Here is a 15,010-nt window from a genome sequence, read left to right on the forward strand (position 1 = left end):
AGAAAATGACCAGACTAATTGTTATGTCCAGTCTCCACAGAAAGAATTTTTTTAAACTTCATCTTCAAGGAAAAATTATACTCCTATTACATAATCATATAACAATTTCAACATACCAAATATATCCCCACAGTATATTAGGTCGTGAAAGAGTAACATATATGCATACTTTAGTCGTATCTTCTAGAGCTAGAGATGTTGTTTCCGAATGAATACTCGGCTTAACTGTAGAGGCGGACCCAGAATTTAAGTACAACGGGGCACTACTGTATGCTAATTACTAAAGATAAAATTCGACGGGAAACTATTTTAAAACTTAATGATTATGATGACTTATCATCCAAAGATAAACAAAATAAAGTTCTAAGGAAAAAAAAAACGAACACAAAGGGATTTCTTCGCAAAATGGGTGCTATAAAAAGGGAAGGTATTTGATTAAGCATATATCACACTTTAAAATTTCTAGTTTCTAATTAAAGAAGGGGTTAGTGATCAAAAGGGCGTTCAAACTTTAAATTATCAAAAACTTAGTAAAGAAATCAATATTAAGGGCATGTTAATAATCAATTTGAGGATTTTAATTTTAAGGGAGGAATATAAAAAAGAAAAATTAATTAAGTAGACTATTATGTGTTAGTGCTAAACTATAATTAAATTCTAAAAAAATTGCTAAGTATAAATTACCTTGTATTCAAAGAATTAAAATATAAAATAGAAGAAATGATAAGAACTAAAATAGAGAGGAGCAGACAAGCGGAAGCTGGTTTTGGATCACACGTCCATCAAGCTAAGCAGGTAAGTTTAGCGCAACACCACTTCTCCCGTACAACATTTTATATTTGGGGCACAAATAAAATATTTAAGGAATTATTTAAGGGGTCCCATATATATGTATAGATATATATACGGAATTTTTGCCGAGGCTAGCGGGATCCCGTGACCCCTTAACCCACAAGGTGGGTCTGCCTCTAGGCTTAAGAAAGGCAATTCACATCAGGTTTGAAAAAGGAAAACTTAAGTGAATAAGTCATATTGAAAATAATAAATGCAAGAACAATAACAACAATAAAATAGCAAAACAAAAAAACTGATATAAGGGAAACAACAAATAATAATAAAAACCGAAGGCTAGCTAGGATAATACGAAAATGATAATAATAATAATAATACTAGTATTTATTAGCTATCGCTTTTGTTTTGTATCTTTCTTCTGAATTTCATGTTATTACTATTTTTTCAATGGTTTTTGTGGTGATACTAATATTGTCTCCTATTGTCTTTTTGTTTTCTTGAGCTGAAGGTCTTTCGGAAACAACATTTCTACTCTTTCAGAGTAGGGGTAAGTTATTCGTATAACTGGGTTGTTGTTGCTGTTTATAATAATAATACTAGTGATATGAAAAACACAATACTATAAAATCATAAGGTCACTTGAAACAAGTATTGAAATTTCTTTAATGCCTTGGATATAAAAGGTCTTTCGTTTTAAGTAAAATTCTACCTATTATATTCTCAATAGATTTAACGGTGCTATTAGTAAAATAATCGATTAGATAATGTCACAATTATCTATATCTGTTTAACAATAGAAGCAACAATGTGTGGACAAATAAGACAGTTAAAAATATTTTGTACTTTAAGGGCATTAGTAGAACATTGGAAATTGAGAAATGATCAAGTTAAATTAATAGAAAAAGTGGATCATGCCATATACTCCCAAATGTAAAAGAGTAGAGTTTAAACATTATCTTTATGTACTTATTAGGTTGAAGGGCTAATAATTATAGTTTTGAACTTTACTTGAAAAGGGTGTGTTATAATAATGAAGTATCCAAACCATCATGATTTTTCTCATTGCTTTTCACGCACTCAGAAAAAACCCATTATAGCTTCTAAATAGGGTCCCCCCACCCCCTACCACCTTCTGAAATTAACAGAAGGAACCTTTACAAAAGTTGCATTTTTTTACAAATTTCCTTTTGCCCACTTGCTCAACTGCCCAAAGAAAAACATACTATACTTAGTGGGCGTTTGGACATAAAAATTGTAAAACTTAAAAAAAAAAATGATTTTTTTCAAGTGAAAATTATATTTAAAAATCAGAGTTGTGTTTGGACATGAATATAATTTTGGGGTTGTTTTTAAATTTTTTTGAGTGATTTGAGTGAAAATTTTGAAAAATAACTTCTTTTCAGTTTTTCAAATTTTCGAAAAATTTCAAAATATATCTTCGAGTGAAAATTAAAAATTTTATGGTCAAATACTGATTTCGAAAAAAATGATTTTTTTCAGAAAAAAGTAAAAAAATTCTTAGGTCCAAATAGGCATTTGAGGTATTAGTTAACCCAAAATAACTTTTACATTAAAATAGTGGGATTAGTTATCCCGTATAGAAGATGGGAATAACTAATCTCACGAAATATTTTATCTTATAAAATATTTTAAAATATCTCACTATTGTACCGAACGACCCCTTAAAGTTTAGACCCTTTCCCCACTAGATTTGTAACATTGAAAGCCGAATGCCTTACCTCTTCCCCCAACAACAATGGGCAAGACTTACCTTTGTCGACCGTTTGATTGAAATCAACTACACCGTTTGTACCATCAGTTTAATATGTGATACGCGGATTATTGACTCACACGATATTAACTTATAAAAATTTATTTTTTTATGTAAAAGGTATGTTAAGGTAGCTTGCTATTTCGTCCAGGTAGAACATCATACTTGTTCATCCCCCCTTAAAAATAACATTTTTTTAGCAAGATGTGATATAATGGATCGCTTTGACTATAATTATGTGAGTTATGAACACAATACATTGTTGAAAAAATGGAACATAACTACATTGAGACAATCTTACAGCTTTAGTAGTACAATTAGTAGTTGTTAACACAAAGTCAAAGAGAAATTGAGTTTTCTATTTTTGTTAGCTTTAACCTTCCCTAACTAACCTTGAAAATAAGTCACCTAATCGTGCGACAAATTAAAAGTCTAACTAACCAATTAAATATATAGGAAAAGACCAATGAAACTAGTCTTTAGCGCCTATAACCACGCCGCTCACGCCGTCGACAAGATTAACTTTTCTATTTGTATTCATACATATTACAATACTCTTTTGTTTTGTTCTATTTTCTCGTAAAAACTTATCGCAATGGTATTTTTATCAAATCACATTAACTTATTATGATTAAATAATATAAATGAAATAAGAATATATATTAATTAATCATGATTAAGTAAGAAAAGCGTATATATTTAAACATATATTTTGTATTTGTTGATTTAATGTAAACATGCTATATCGATTGCTGAATGAGTGGTAAATGACTAATATAATTAGTGTTTTGGAATGAAATGGATCTAAATAAGACGAAATTAATGGATATAACTCCAAGTCTCCAAATGGTGAGATTGGGGCTTAGCGGGTTGATATTAAGATGTGTTTGGATTGGCTTTTAAGCTGATCAAAATAGCTTTTAAGCTCTTTTTAGCTTTTTCAGTATTTGGCAAAGTCAAAAAGTGCTTAAAATAACTAAAAAAATTACTTAAAACAAGCCAAAAGCAATAAGCTGGACAACCCCACTTATTGTTTTTTGGCTTAAAAGCTATTTATATTGAAAAATCACTTTTTTAAGCCATTCCAAACGGGCTCTAACTTAATTGTCATTTAATCCAATCCAGCTAGTATTTCTCACTTTGTGACAGTGAGATTGATTTGACTATGTTAAAGTGCCAACTCGCTTTTATCCGAGAAGTTTTATTGTGTGTCTCGCAAAATTGATATTAATTGTGTGAGACTCTTTTTTCTCTCATAAATTTGTGGATTCTAATCTTATACTTCTGGGTCTACAAAAATCTGGGTCCACAGAACTATGAGATAAAAAAAATGCCTCATACAATTAGTATCAGTTGTATGAGACACAAAATAAAATTTTTCCTTTTTCTCCTAATTTTCCCAGGCTTGCGTTATAAGTATATTGTATGCATTATAGAGTATAATTTAACCGGTTAGAACAATTGATTATAACAAATTGCTTCTTGCGAAGATTACATATTATGGTAGGTTATTTAATTTCATGATAACGCACTTAATACACACAACTTAAACTATTCACAAATACTTTTTCATCGACCATACAAAAAGATATTGCGATCATCTTTATTTAAAGCTAGTTAACTAAGAAACAAAATAGTACTAAATATTCATAAGGGAAATTTGCACTTCTAGTCAATCAAATATCAGATATATTTTAACGTTAGACCTTGTGATATTTGCTTAGATATATTCTTGTTTACCCTAAAATTTGAGTAACAATTAAACTTATATTGTGGTTTTAAGGATATGTGATTTAATCCAATACCAATTGATAAACAAGGAATTAAATAGATAAACTAGAGAATGAAATAAGTCAAACAAGTATACAAGCTAAATCTCGACCTCAACCTATGACAGTCTCGAGGTGGGATAGTAAGAACAACAAATTATAAGACAACTCTGATGAACAGTAAGCAAGAAAGTTAACTTTTAATGACCGGATTTTTTCCGGTTGTTAACGACTTATAACGACCGGAACTGGACTTTTAACGACCAATTTTCCCCTCGCTAAAGGCCCATTTTCTTGTAGTGAGCCCGAAATGTCTATTTTATATATTTTTGTATACTGACAGTCTATTTTTATATATTTTTTGGACAGTGATAGTCTATTTTATAAATTTTTTTGTATAGTGACAGTCTATTTAGTATATTTTTTGTATAGTGACAGTCTATTTTGTATATATTTTATGTAGTGACAGTCTATTGTATATAAATTGTATAGTGACAGTTTATTTAGTATATTTTTTGTATAGTGATAGTCTATTTAGTATATTTTTTGTATAATGAAGTCTATTTTGTATAGTGATAGTCTATTGTATATATCTTGTATAATGATAGTATATTTAGTATATTTTTTGTATAATGACAGTCTATTTCGTATATATTTTATGTAGTAACAGTCTATTGTATTTATTTTGTATAGTGACAGTCTATTGCATATAAATTGTATATTGCCAGTCTATTTTTTATATTTTTTATATAATGACAGTCTATTTTTTATATATTTTATATCCCGAGCACTTTTATCTATCCAATGTGTATAGACTGTTGTATGATATATAAAAGTGTATATATTATTCTACTATGTATAAAAATTATAAATACATTATTATAATATTAGACCTTAGTTCAAGCCCGTGCACTGAACCAATCCATATAATTTCTCATTTTCTCCAAGAGACAATTATTGTATCATCTGCTTCTTAATTTATCAAAAAGACACTACGCTTTTCCCAGCTCTTCACTTGCATTTGGTATGTGGCATGCATATATTTTAGGATATAATTTAGCACGCATTATATCTGTGTCTGAATAATATATTTTATGATCAATATTCATGTTATACATTGTAACATGCATATTAGTTACCTGAAAAAATAATTTTGCGTTATTGATCAAAGTATGAGAATATTAGAGTTTGCTATAAGATTGTCAAATTAAACTACTACCTAATATTTAAGATTTTCATTTAAAACTTTGAAATTAACCAAAAGTTTGTTTTTAAAGAAATTTAGATATCATATTTAACTACTCAAAATTATCTTTTATAAGGATTTATGTCCCAGTCACGTTTGACAACGAATTGCAATGGAATTGAACTCTTCACAAGTTTAAATCTTTTTGGAGACCAACTAAACATAGTTATTTTGCCTAGGAGATTTTTTTTTTTTTACCTCAATTAATGGCTCTACAAAGAAGAGCCGTTAATTTTGCCTTGTTTTGCATACGGTAAGTTTGGGCTAGCCAGTATAATTTGTTTGGGGTTATGAATTATCTGACTAATATTTATGGCTATCAGATGCTATTAATTTTCTACGACAGGCTAAAAGTGAATTTAGCTCGGTAAAATTTCCTAAATTATTTTTACATTCTTATTCCATATAGAAAACTGTATTACCCTCACTGTTTAAGGTTTGATATAATTACATTTAGTATACCTAATTACCATTTATATACCATTAGTGGTTTTTAAGGGCATTAATTACACTCCTAATTTAATGATACCGTATTCTAATACCACTCCCCCCACGTTTCTCTCTCCAATTCCCACACCTTCACCCACATTTCCCTCCCACACCCATGATTTCTGTATCAAAATCCCATTATTTCTTCCATAGCCAAGGCACTGTCGGCACCTCTGCAATCTTCTCCCAATGTTTTTGTGCCCAGGAAAGATGAGCACAAGCCTGGTCGATTTGATGATTATGATTTCGGGTTCCTTCAGTAATATAAGAGGAAAGGAAAAGAGAGCAGCAATTCCACCATTGACAGCCATTAAAAAGCTTTGAATTCAAATTTGGGTTTTCAAGAATCATTATTTGTTTGGAATGGGTGTTGTTGTAAATAATTGAGAATATGGTTTGGAGTTTATATCTCAATTTTGAGGAGTTTTGGTGAAGATTAGACTTGGTTTTGGCTGAATTTCAGATTGAAACTCGAAGAAGGAGAAGAAAAAGACATGGCGTACATTATATTGCAGCAATTGTAGATAAATTGTAGACTGTTGTTTATTTATTTTTGAGCGTTTGTGTTTTTGTGTTAAAAGTTTTGATGGGAGCTTGTTATTCCACTTCGTCTGTTTTGGAGCTAACTTGTGCAGAGGAGAAGATGTTTTTTAAGTTATATATATTGCTATACCTTTAAATTCAAGAAAGTATGGTTGTATTGTATTTAAAGAGGCGTGAATTTGTAGAATAAGTTGAATGTGAGTAATAAGTCAAATAAGACTCATAATGGCTTGTTTTCTACATTTAGTCTACAACAAAACTACATATCATTTGAAAAAATAGTATGAAAAAACAGAATTTTAATGTTTCTACAAATTATCTACAAAATTTCTACAAACTGTTCATAACAGAATTTATCTTTATTTTCATGCATGTTCGTCTATAACACTAAAGTTACTTGATATGCCAACATCTCCCGTTATAGAGGAATACAACTTATCTGTAATTTTCTACAACTTTCACACATTATTTCCACCCAGTTAAATATAACTACAATAACATAAAATTTGAGCTTTGTGTTTTTGTGTTAAAAGTTTTGATGGGAGCTTGTTATTCCACTTCGTCTGTTTTGGAGTTAACTTGTGCAGAGGAGAAAATGTTTTAAGTTATATATAGTGCTATACCTTTAAATTCAAGAAAGTATGGTTGTATTGTATTTAAAGAGGCGTGAATTTGTAGAATAGGTTGAATGTGAGGAATGAGTCAAATAAGACTCACAAATGGCTTGTTTTCTACATTTATTCTACAATAAAACTGCATATCATTTGAAAAATTAATATGAAAATACAGAATTTCAATGTTTCTATAAATTATCTACAAAATTTCTACAAACTGTTCATAACAAAATTATCTTTATTTTTATGCATGTTCGTCTGCAACACTAAAGTTACTTGATATGCCAACATCTCCCGTTATAGAGGAATACAACTTATCTACAATTTTCTACAACTTTCACACATTATTTCTACCCAGTGAAATACAACTACAATAACATAAAACTTACATACAAATTTTATACAAAATTTATACAATATATCTTTTGTATATTTTGTATCTGATTTATACATAGTAAAAATAATTTTCATACAACTAATTATATATTATACAAATTATCTACAATTTTCGTACATTATTTCTACTAAGTTATATACAACTACAATATAATACCACTTAAATATAATTTTTATACAATGTTGTTCAACTTTCATACAATAGTTAAATGAATAAAAGAAAAATAAATAAATAACATAATACAATTTTTCTTCGACTTCGAGTTTCAATCCGAAATTCAACCAAAACTAAGTCTAATCTTCACCAAAACCCCTCAAAATTGAGATATAAGCTCCAAATCATATTCCCAATTATTTACAACAACACCCAATCCAAATAAATAATGATTTTTGAAAATCCAAATTTGAATTCAAAGCTTAAAAACTTTTTAATGGTTGTCAATGGTGGAATTGCTGCTCTCTTTTCCTTTGCTTTGTATTACTGAAATTTGGACATAATTGCGTTTGATGTAGAAAAATTGTAGAAGATTTAGTCATTTTTGATTTGTAAAATCAGAAAAAAGTTTGAAACACGGTATATCGAAAAAGCAGAGACGCTAAATTTGAAACGAAACTGACGAAGAAGATGAATGTGCGTGTTTTGCGTTGTGGAAGATCTGGAAGAATATTTAATCCCCCAATTTTAGCGCGCTTAAATAAGGAAGCCTACAGCTACTATGATTCCTTATTTAATGCATTGTCTATATTATGTAGAAATACTATTAGCATGAAGGGTAATATGCAAACTATGAACATATTTGGTAATATAGTTTCCTATATGGTATATGAACGAAAATTTCCCTATCTAAATCAAAAGGATTTTGGGCCGAATGTGGATAAAGAATTGGGCTTTATTAAACCGGAGAAAAATAAAAAATATCCAGATTTACAAGTGGTCATTCAAAAATAGCCACAGTTTTAAAAGTAATCAAAATTTAGCTACTTTTCATGTAAAGATAAATCTGAACAAAAATACTGTTCAAAATCCGAAAAATACTCCATCATAATATACTGGAGTTCAGCATAAGTAAACTGGAACTCCAACATATTATAATGGAGTTCCAGCATAAGTATACTGGAACTCCATCATAAGTATACCGGTCCAGTATATGCTGGAAGTTCATATACAGCTGCTTCAATTTCCAGTATATTATGCTGGAACTTTCTGGGTGTTGGAGTTCCAGCATAATATGTTAGAAGTTCATACATAGGTGCACTGATCTCCAGTATATTATGTTGGACCGGTCTCTGTTGCAGCAAAATAGTAGCTATTTTTTAATGACTTTACAAACGCTGACTATTTTTGAATGACCAATCCGAAAACTGGCTAGCCCGTGCTATTTTTACTATTAAACCTCACTAGCCCAAAACCACAACGGCCCATCTTTAATTACGCGCGACCTTCTTATTCAGCTCAACTTCCCCATTTTCAAATGAGCTGCGAACTCGTTTCACTTTCTCTTTCTCCGGCGAAATCGATGTAAGTTACCTTCTTCCTTTCTCTCTCTTCCTTCAGCTACATTTTTTCTTTCAACTTATTCAGCTAGATTTCCTCTAGAGATAAAAATCCTAGTCCATTTTTCGAATGATTTGATTTTGCTTGTTAATGAAGAAGTGCATTGGCAAAATTATGGAATTTAACTTAATTGTTAATTTCATGACTGCTAGTTTCATCAATTATCCGATCTCATTTCTCGATGTCGACTACATTTCTTTGCTCTTTCAATGAAGAATCGTCGGGATAATTTTGGAGAGAATTTACTCAGTTCTCTTAAACTCACAAGTATGAGAAGTGATTTTATTTTTGTAAATCTAAAACTTTGAGCGTGCAGCAATTTCTATTTTCTTCAGCCTTGGGATTCTGCTGTTTCCATTTTGTGTAGTTTTGATTAAGAGTAGTCCTATTCTGCTTCTAGGCGGTCAGAATTGCAATCTGTAACGATTTTAGCCATATTTTTGTCTCTACATTGATCCGTAGCTTGTTCCGATGAATTTGTTTGTTTCATTGGCATATTAACTAGTTTGCATAACTTATCAAATATATATCATTTTGCTAGTTGGATGTCATTGATATAGTTTGGAGGAAATGATCTCCCGTGACTATTTACAATTTGAATAGAAGAAAATGATCCTCATCTCTTTCGGGTGCGCGGGGGAATAGCTCTTCTAGCATCAGCATGGATTGACCGGAGACTGGGAGTAGTCGTCATCTTTTTCCATAGTAGTCATCTAGCAAGAAAGGGAAAGACCACTTAGCGCAGTGGAATAGAAAAGAGAGGGTCGAGCACAACTTACGTGTCACCAGAAATCTTTTTTCGTTTATTGGGAGACTGAATGAAAAAGGCCTCTCGTTGATCATTCCTATGTTTCGGTGCTTGCCTTTTCTTTTAAGAATAAAGATCTTCATCGATCTCCACTACGACTGTCACTCCTACAGGATCGGGATACTTTTTTTACATATTACGAGAAGGTCGTTGAAGTAGGATCGCTAGGGGGATAGTCCAACGGTACTCCTTGCCTCTGGTGACACAATTAACCAAAGGGGACCGACAGACAACTTGTTTAGTAAAGTCTTTTATCTTCCATTCAGGGGTCATGAATGATTAACAGAAACGAAGGGTGAGTGCAACGAACTAGAATTTTGGACCAGTCTTGTAGCGAATAAAGGAAAAAGGTCGCAGTAGGGGTTAGCAGCATCGGGAGGCGGAGGTGTAGGCGACAACTGTTTATAGGTTGCTCGATCAGGCCAAATAACCGATTTTGAGTCTGCCTGAGATTGCCATAAGACCTTCTCCCTATGGAGCAATCAATGAATTCCGGTGAAATAGAAGATCTACGTGACCAAATTTTCCTGGTAAAAAGAGGATCTCTCTTCTTCTTCATTCTCAAGAGGAATGCATCAACAAAACTTCCCTTCCATATAGATCGTCGTGGCATGAACTTATTTCTTCGCTTCGATTCCGCCCCTAAAGCTAGCTCCTACTCCTCCTCTAACAAAGATCTATTGTGTTATATTATACTGATTGCCAGTGACGATGGCCATATAACTAATTCAACATTTGTAATGTGCCATATAACTGACCTCCCACTATAATTTGTGGATTTCCTTAAAAAAAATTCCCTTTTGGGATTGGATTTAGTAACTAAATATTCAATTTGCTTAGTCAAGTATCAGCATATATATATGAAATAAATGCACAAGCAAATGAGATATATCACAAATTAGGTTTGACATAGTTATCTTATTTGTTCCCTTGTTTATTGACAACTTTTTATACGCGTCATATTTGTCCAGTTTCTGCAATTACAGATCAAGAATGGAAATAGAAGTTGCTGATCTCACAAATAAGCACATGAAACCTTCTGTACACCCTCTATCCACCTTAAGTTTTTTGACTACTATGATATTTTTCCTGACAGATGGTAACGTGCTACTAGGTGGCAGATAGTGAAACAACAGAGAATAATATCGAAGTAGCAAAGGATGCAGAAGAAGAAAATGCTTTGATTCCCGTCCCTATGGCTTCTGAACAGATGGAGGCGGAGATTGCCAATATTCTTGACAAGATGAACCATTTCACTCAGCAGGTATGTGTACTAACTGTTATACCTCATATAGCTTGAAGTGGTAATATGTCAAAATATAGGACAAAGTGGTTGAAAGACCTGCCTAATTCAGTGTATGATGGAATTTTGATGTTGCTAAAATAGCGTCGAGCATTTACGTTTGCAAACATGCCAGTGAAAATATTGATTTACTGTAGTTCCACATGTTTATATAGTTGATATCCTTTTTGTTATCAATTTGAGAAGGTATCTGAACTGCTGGAGTCAGGGAAGTCCATGCTTAAGGAGCTGAGTTATGAATTTGAAGAACGGTTGATTCAGTAAGTGAAAGTTAAGCAAGTACTTAGACATGAATTGCCTTGTTTTCTGAACCATATTGTTTGCAGAATACACAAGGAACAGATGGAAAAGTGGCAAGAAGAGATTAAGGAACTGCGTTCACTTGACACAGCAAATGAGGAGGCTGATGCTCTGTTGCTAAATGCTAAATATCTACTTCAGAATGTCCATGGTGAATCCTGAGCTTATGCCGTAGTTGAATGTAACTTTTCAAGAGGTAAGTTGTCCATAGTTTGCTGGGTAATTGACATTTTCTGCATTCATAGTGCCCTAAGTTCTCAGGAAATAGTAACAAAAAATCAAAAACGTTTTCCATGTTCTGCAGGAGCATAAGAGTACCTTAAAGGAACTTCTTTGATGAAAAGCTGCTTACTTAGTTTACCATGTGATAAAGATACAACCTAAAGAACTTGGTGCTGGTTCATTTGCACGTAATATTGCAGTTTGTGTGGGGAACTCTTTGGTGCAATTTATAGTTGAAAATTGAAATGCCTTTTTCCGAGATAAGATTCTTCTAACTTTGTCACCAATCTGATGTCTTATGCCATATATGCAGCCACGCTAAGTTGTTTCTAGAATTCTTCCTCTCTCCACGTATGTTTCTGTGTTTAACTGGTCCAAGTAGAGGGCCGTTAGTGAATTAGGGAAAATATGAATATATGATACAAAAAGGAAACAGTGAAGGAGAGTTTTTGACCAATATTGTCCCTTATCTTTGAGGGTAGGTCTATTTTGGTCCCTCAAATATAACCGTTAGCATATTTAGTCCCTTAAGTATGCTAAAGCGGAGCACCTTTAGTCTCACTGACACAATATGTTAAAAAACTAACGGTGTTACCCAACTCTGATTCATGAAGCAAATCTTCTGCTCAGAAGCAAAACGCTTCCTCTCCTTTTACTGGATAATGCAAATTATCACTTTAATTCCTTATTTTTAGATAATGTCTTCTAAAATTTTGACCTTGAAAATACAATTGTTCAATGAGAAAATGACATTGTATAGCCGCTGTAAAATAATATCCGAAAAATGTATAAAAATTGTATATTTTTGTATATATATATATATACATACATACATATATACGTTTTAAAATTTTCAGCCAATTTTTCCAAAATGAAAAGTTAAAATTTGAAAAAACAGAGCTGTCAGAATCACTTCTAAGCATATTATTGAAGCAAACGAATAACCAGGTTGTATTATCACTTTTAACCCGTGCCAGACACTATTTACATGAGGAAAAAGTATTTAAAATTTATATAATTTTTGTATATTAACATACGAAGTGTGTGTGTATATATATATATATACAAATTTTATATATTTTTGGCTATTTTTTTAAAACAGCTATACAATGTCATTTTCTCATTGAAAACTCGCACAGAAGGGGATATTTTCAAGGTCAAAATTTTAGAAGACATTTTCTAAAAATGAGAAATTAAAGCGACAATTTACGTTATCCAATAAAAGGAGAGAAAACGTTTTGCTTCAAAGCATTCGCTTCGCGAATCAGAGTTGGGTAAAACCGTTAGTTTTTTAACACTCTGTGTTAGTGAGACTAAAGGTGCTCAACTTTAGCATACTTAAGGGACTAAATATGCTCAGGCTACCAAAATAGACCTATTCTCAAAGATAAGGGATAATATTGCAAAAACTCAAGGTATGTTTGTTGGCAACTTCTAATGAAGGACAAAGTTAAGCGTGAACGTGTGATAGTTGAGGAGCAAATTTGGACCTTTTCCCATTTCGTTTCTTGTCTAAAGAAGAAGAAAGAAAGAAAAGAAAAAGCTTCAGGCAACAAGTAAGATCGTGGCTGTCACCTGAAGTATCTGTGTACGAAGAATTGTAACTCGGTAACCATACATGTTTAATGATAAAATCCTTAAAGAATATTGTGAGCTGATGTACAAGACACTTTTTATTTACAATTCTGTGCTGTTTTCAGCTGTTACCATGATTCCATCTTCTTACTTAAAGATGCAAAACAAGTGATTTTTTCAGGTGAAAGCACAAGAAAAGAAAAGGAAAGTTAACAATCAGTAGGAAATAAACAGAGTTTTTCTCTGCTTTCAGCAAGTCTAAAATTGTCAGCTTGAACTTCCACTAATTCGAACCACACCGTTCAATCTCCACAAAATTTTTAGAAAAAGGGGATGGACGAACCAAATTAATAGTCCAAATTAAAGAGGAAGCAAAGCAGTGAAAAGAAACTTCCATAAAAGATAAAACTAGAGGATCATGACCATCAAAATACTTACAAAAATCATATTTATGGAAAACTAAATCTAACCAATAGACCCTATTGCATGACCTGTACTACTAAGCTAATGAACTGTCTATATTTAATCTAGCTGTCGCCGACGGAGATGGGTTGGCCGGAGTTCAGTCCAAGGCGTGATCTCGAGTGTTGCCTGGTCATGACAACCTCTCTTGCTAGAACCATTTTCATCTCTGGCTGTTTCAGGGACCAGTCAATGACATGGTTCTTGAACTCTTCCTGCTTAATCTTCTTCACTTGGTTGTGGACGAGATGATCACCCTTGTAGTTTTGTTCCAAAAATCTGTCTTCTTTTTTTGCCATGTTGCTCTTCTTCTTCATCTCCTCCATATGAACTGACCAAATAACCAGAGTCTATTGTATGATAAAGGACTTTGATGTGTTGTGTATAAAGACTTAGGAGTAATATATATATTTATATTGGGTTTGGCCTCCAACCCCCAACTTACGACCAACCCCAGGTGGAAGAAACTTGGCCTTGCGAATCAGAATGTGGAACGTGCTTAATTTAATGCGAATTAAAAGGAAAATTCAGAGTTAAGACGACTGTTTAAGACCATATACAGGATTATTTGACCGAAGATTAAGCTACTGACCCCACGTGTACTCGTCAAAATTTGCTTCATCATTATCATGTTTTGGATAAGTTGTAAAAACGTGACCAAAACAAATCACGTTTGAAAATCCATAAGAAGTAAATCTTTTTATCTATCCGTACTCCCTCTGCTCCACTTTAATTATTATTTTTTAATATTTTCATACGTATAAAGAAATTTACTTTTTAACATTAATTATTAATAAAATTGATCATATAAACCTTAATTTATTTATTAAAAATATAACAAAAATATTAGTAGTTTTTTTTTACTCCAAGAGCAATTTTGGAAAAAAAGTTAATTCCTTCTTGATATTTTAAAAAAATCAAATATTATGGACGACAAAAAAAATAAAAAAATCATTAAAGTGGATCAGATGGAATATAATTTAATCAGTTGTAGCAACTTAGTTATATATTTTTTCTATATTACTAACTTATACTTATAGCCTGTTTGGCCAAGCCTCTCCATCTCCAAAAGCACAAAAAAGTTTTTTTTTTCAAAGTTGAAGTGTTTGACCAAGCTTTTAGAAGGAAAAAAAAAGTATTTTTAAGCAGAATCAGTTTTGGAGAA

At 31.9% G+C, this 15,010-nt stretch overlaps 1 protein-coding gene across 1 annotated transcript; it reads left to right on the forward strand.

The window, feature by feature from the left end:
- Positions 1–9,087: 9,087 nt before the first annotated feature.
- Positions 9,088–14,341, forward strand: LOC107820310 (uncharacterized). The gene is made up of 6 exons (XM_016646596.2): positions 9,088–9,139; positions 10,955–11,024; positions 11,098–11,247; positions 11,473–11,546; positions 11,613–11,782; positions 11,891–14,341. Exons 1-5 carry the CDS (start codon positions 9,093–9,095, stop codon positions 11,746–11,748), a joined length of 477 nt encoding a protein of 158 aa, XP_016502082.2. The 5' UTR covers positions 9,088–9,092; the 3' UTR covers positions 11,749–11,782; positions 11,891–14,341.
- Positions 14,342–15,010: the final 669 nt, after the last annotated feature.

This window comes from Nicotiana tabacum, chromosome 8 (assembly GCF_000715075.1).
Source record: "Nicotiana tabacum cultivar K326 chromosome 8, ASM71507v2, whole genome shotgun sequence".
NCBI lineage: Eukaryota > Viridiplantae > Streptophyta > Magnoliopsida > Solanales > Solanaceae > Nicotiana > Nicotiana tabacum.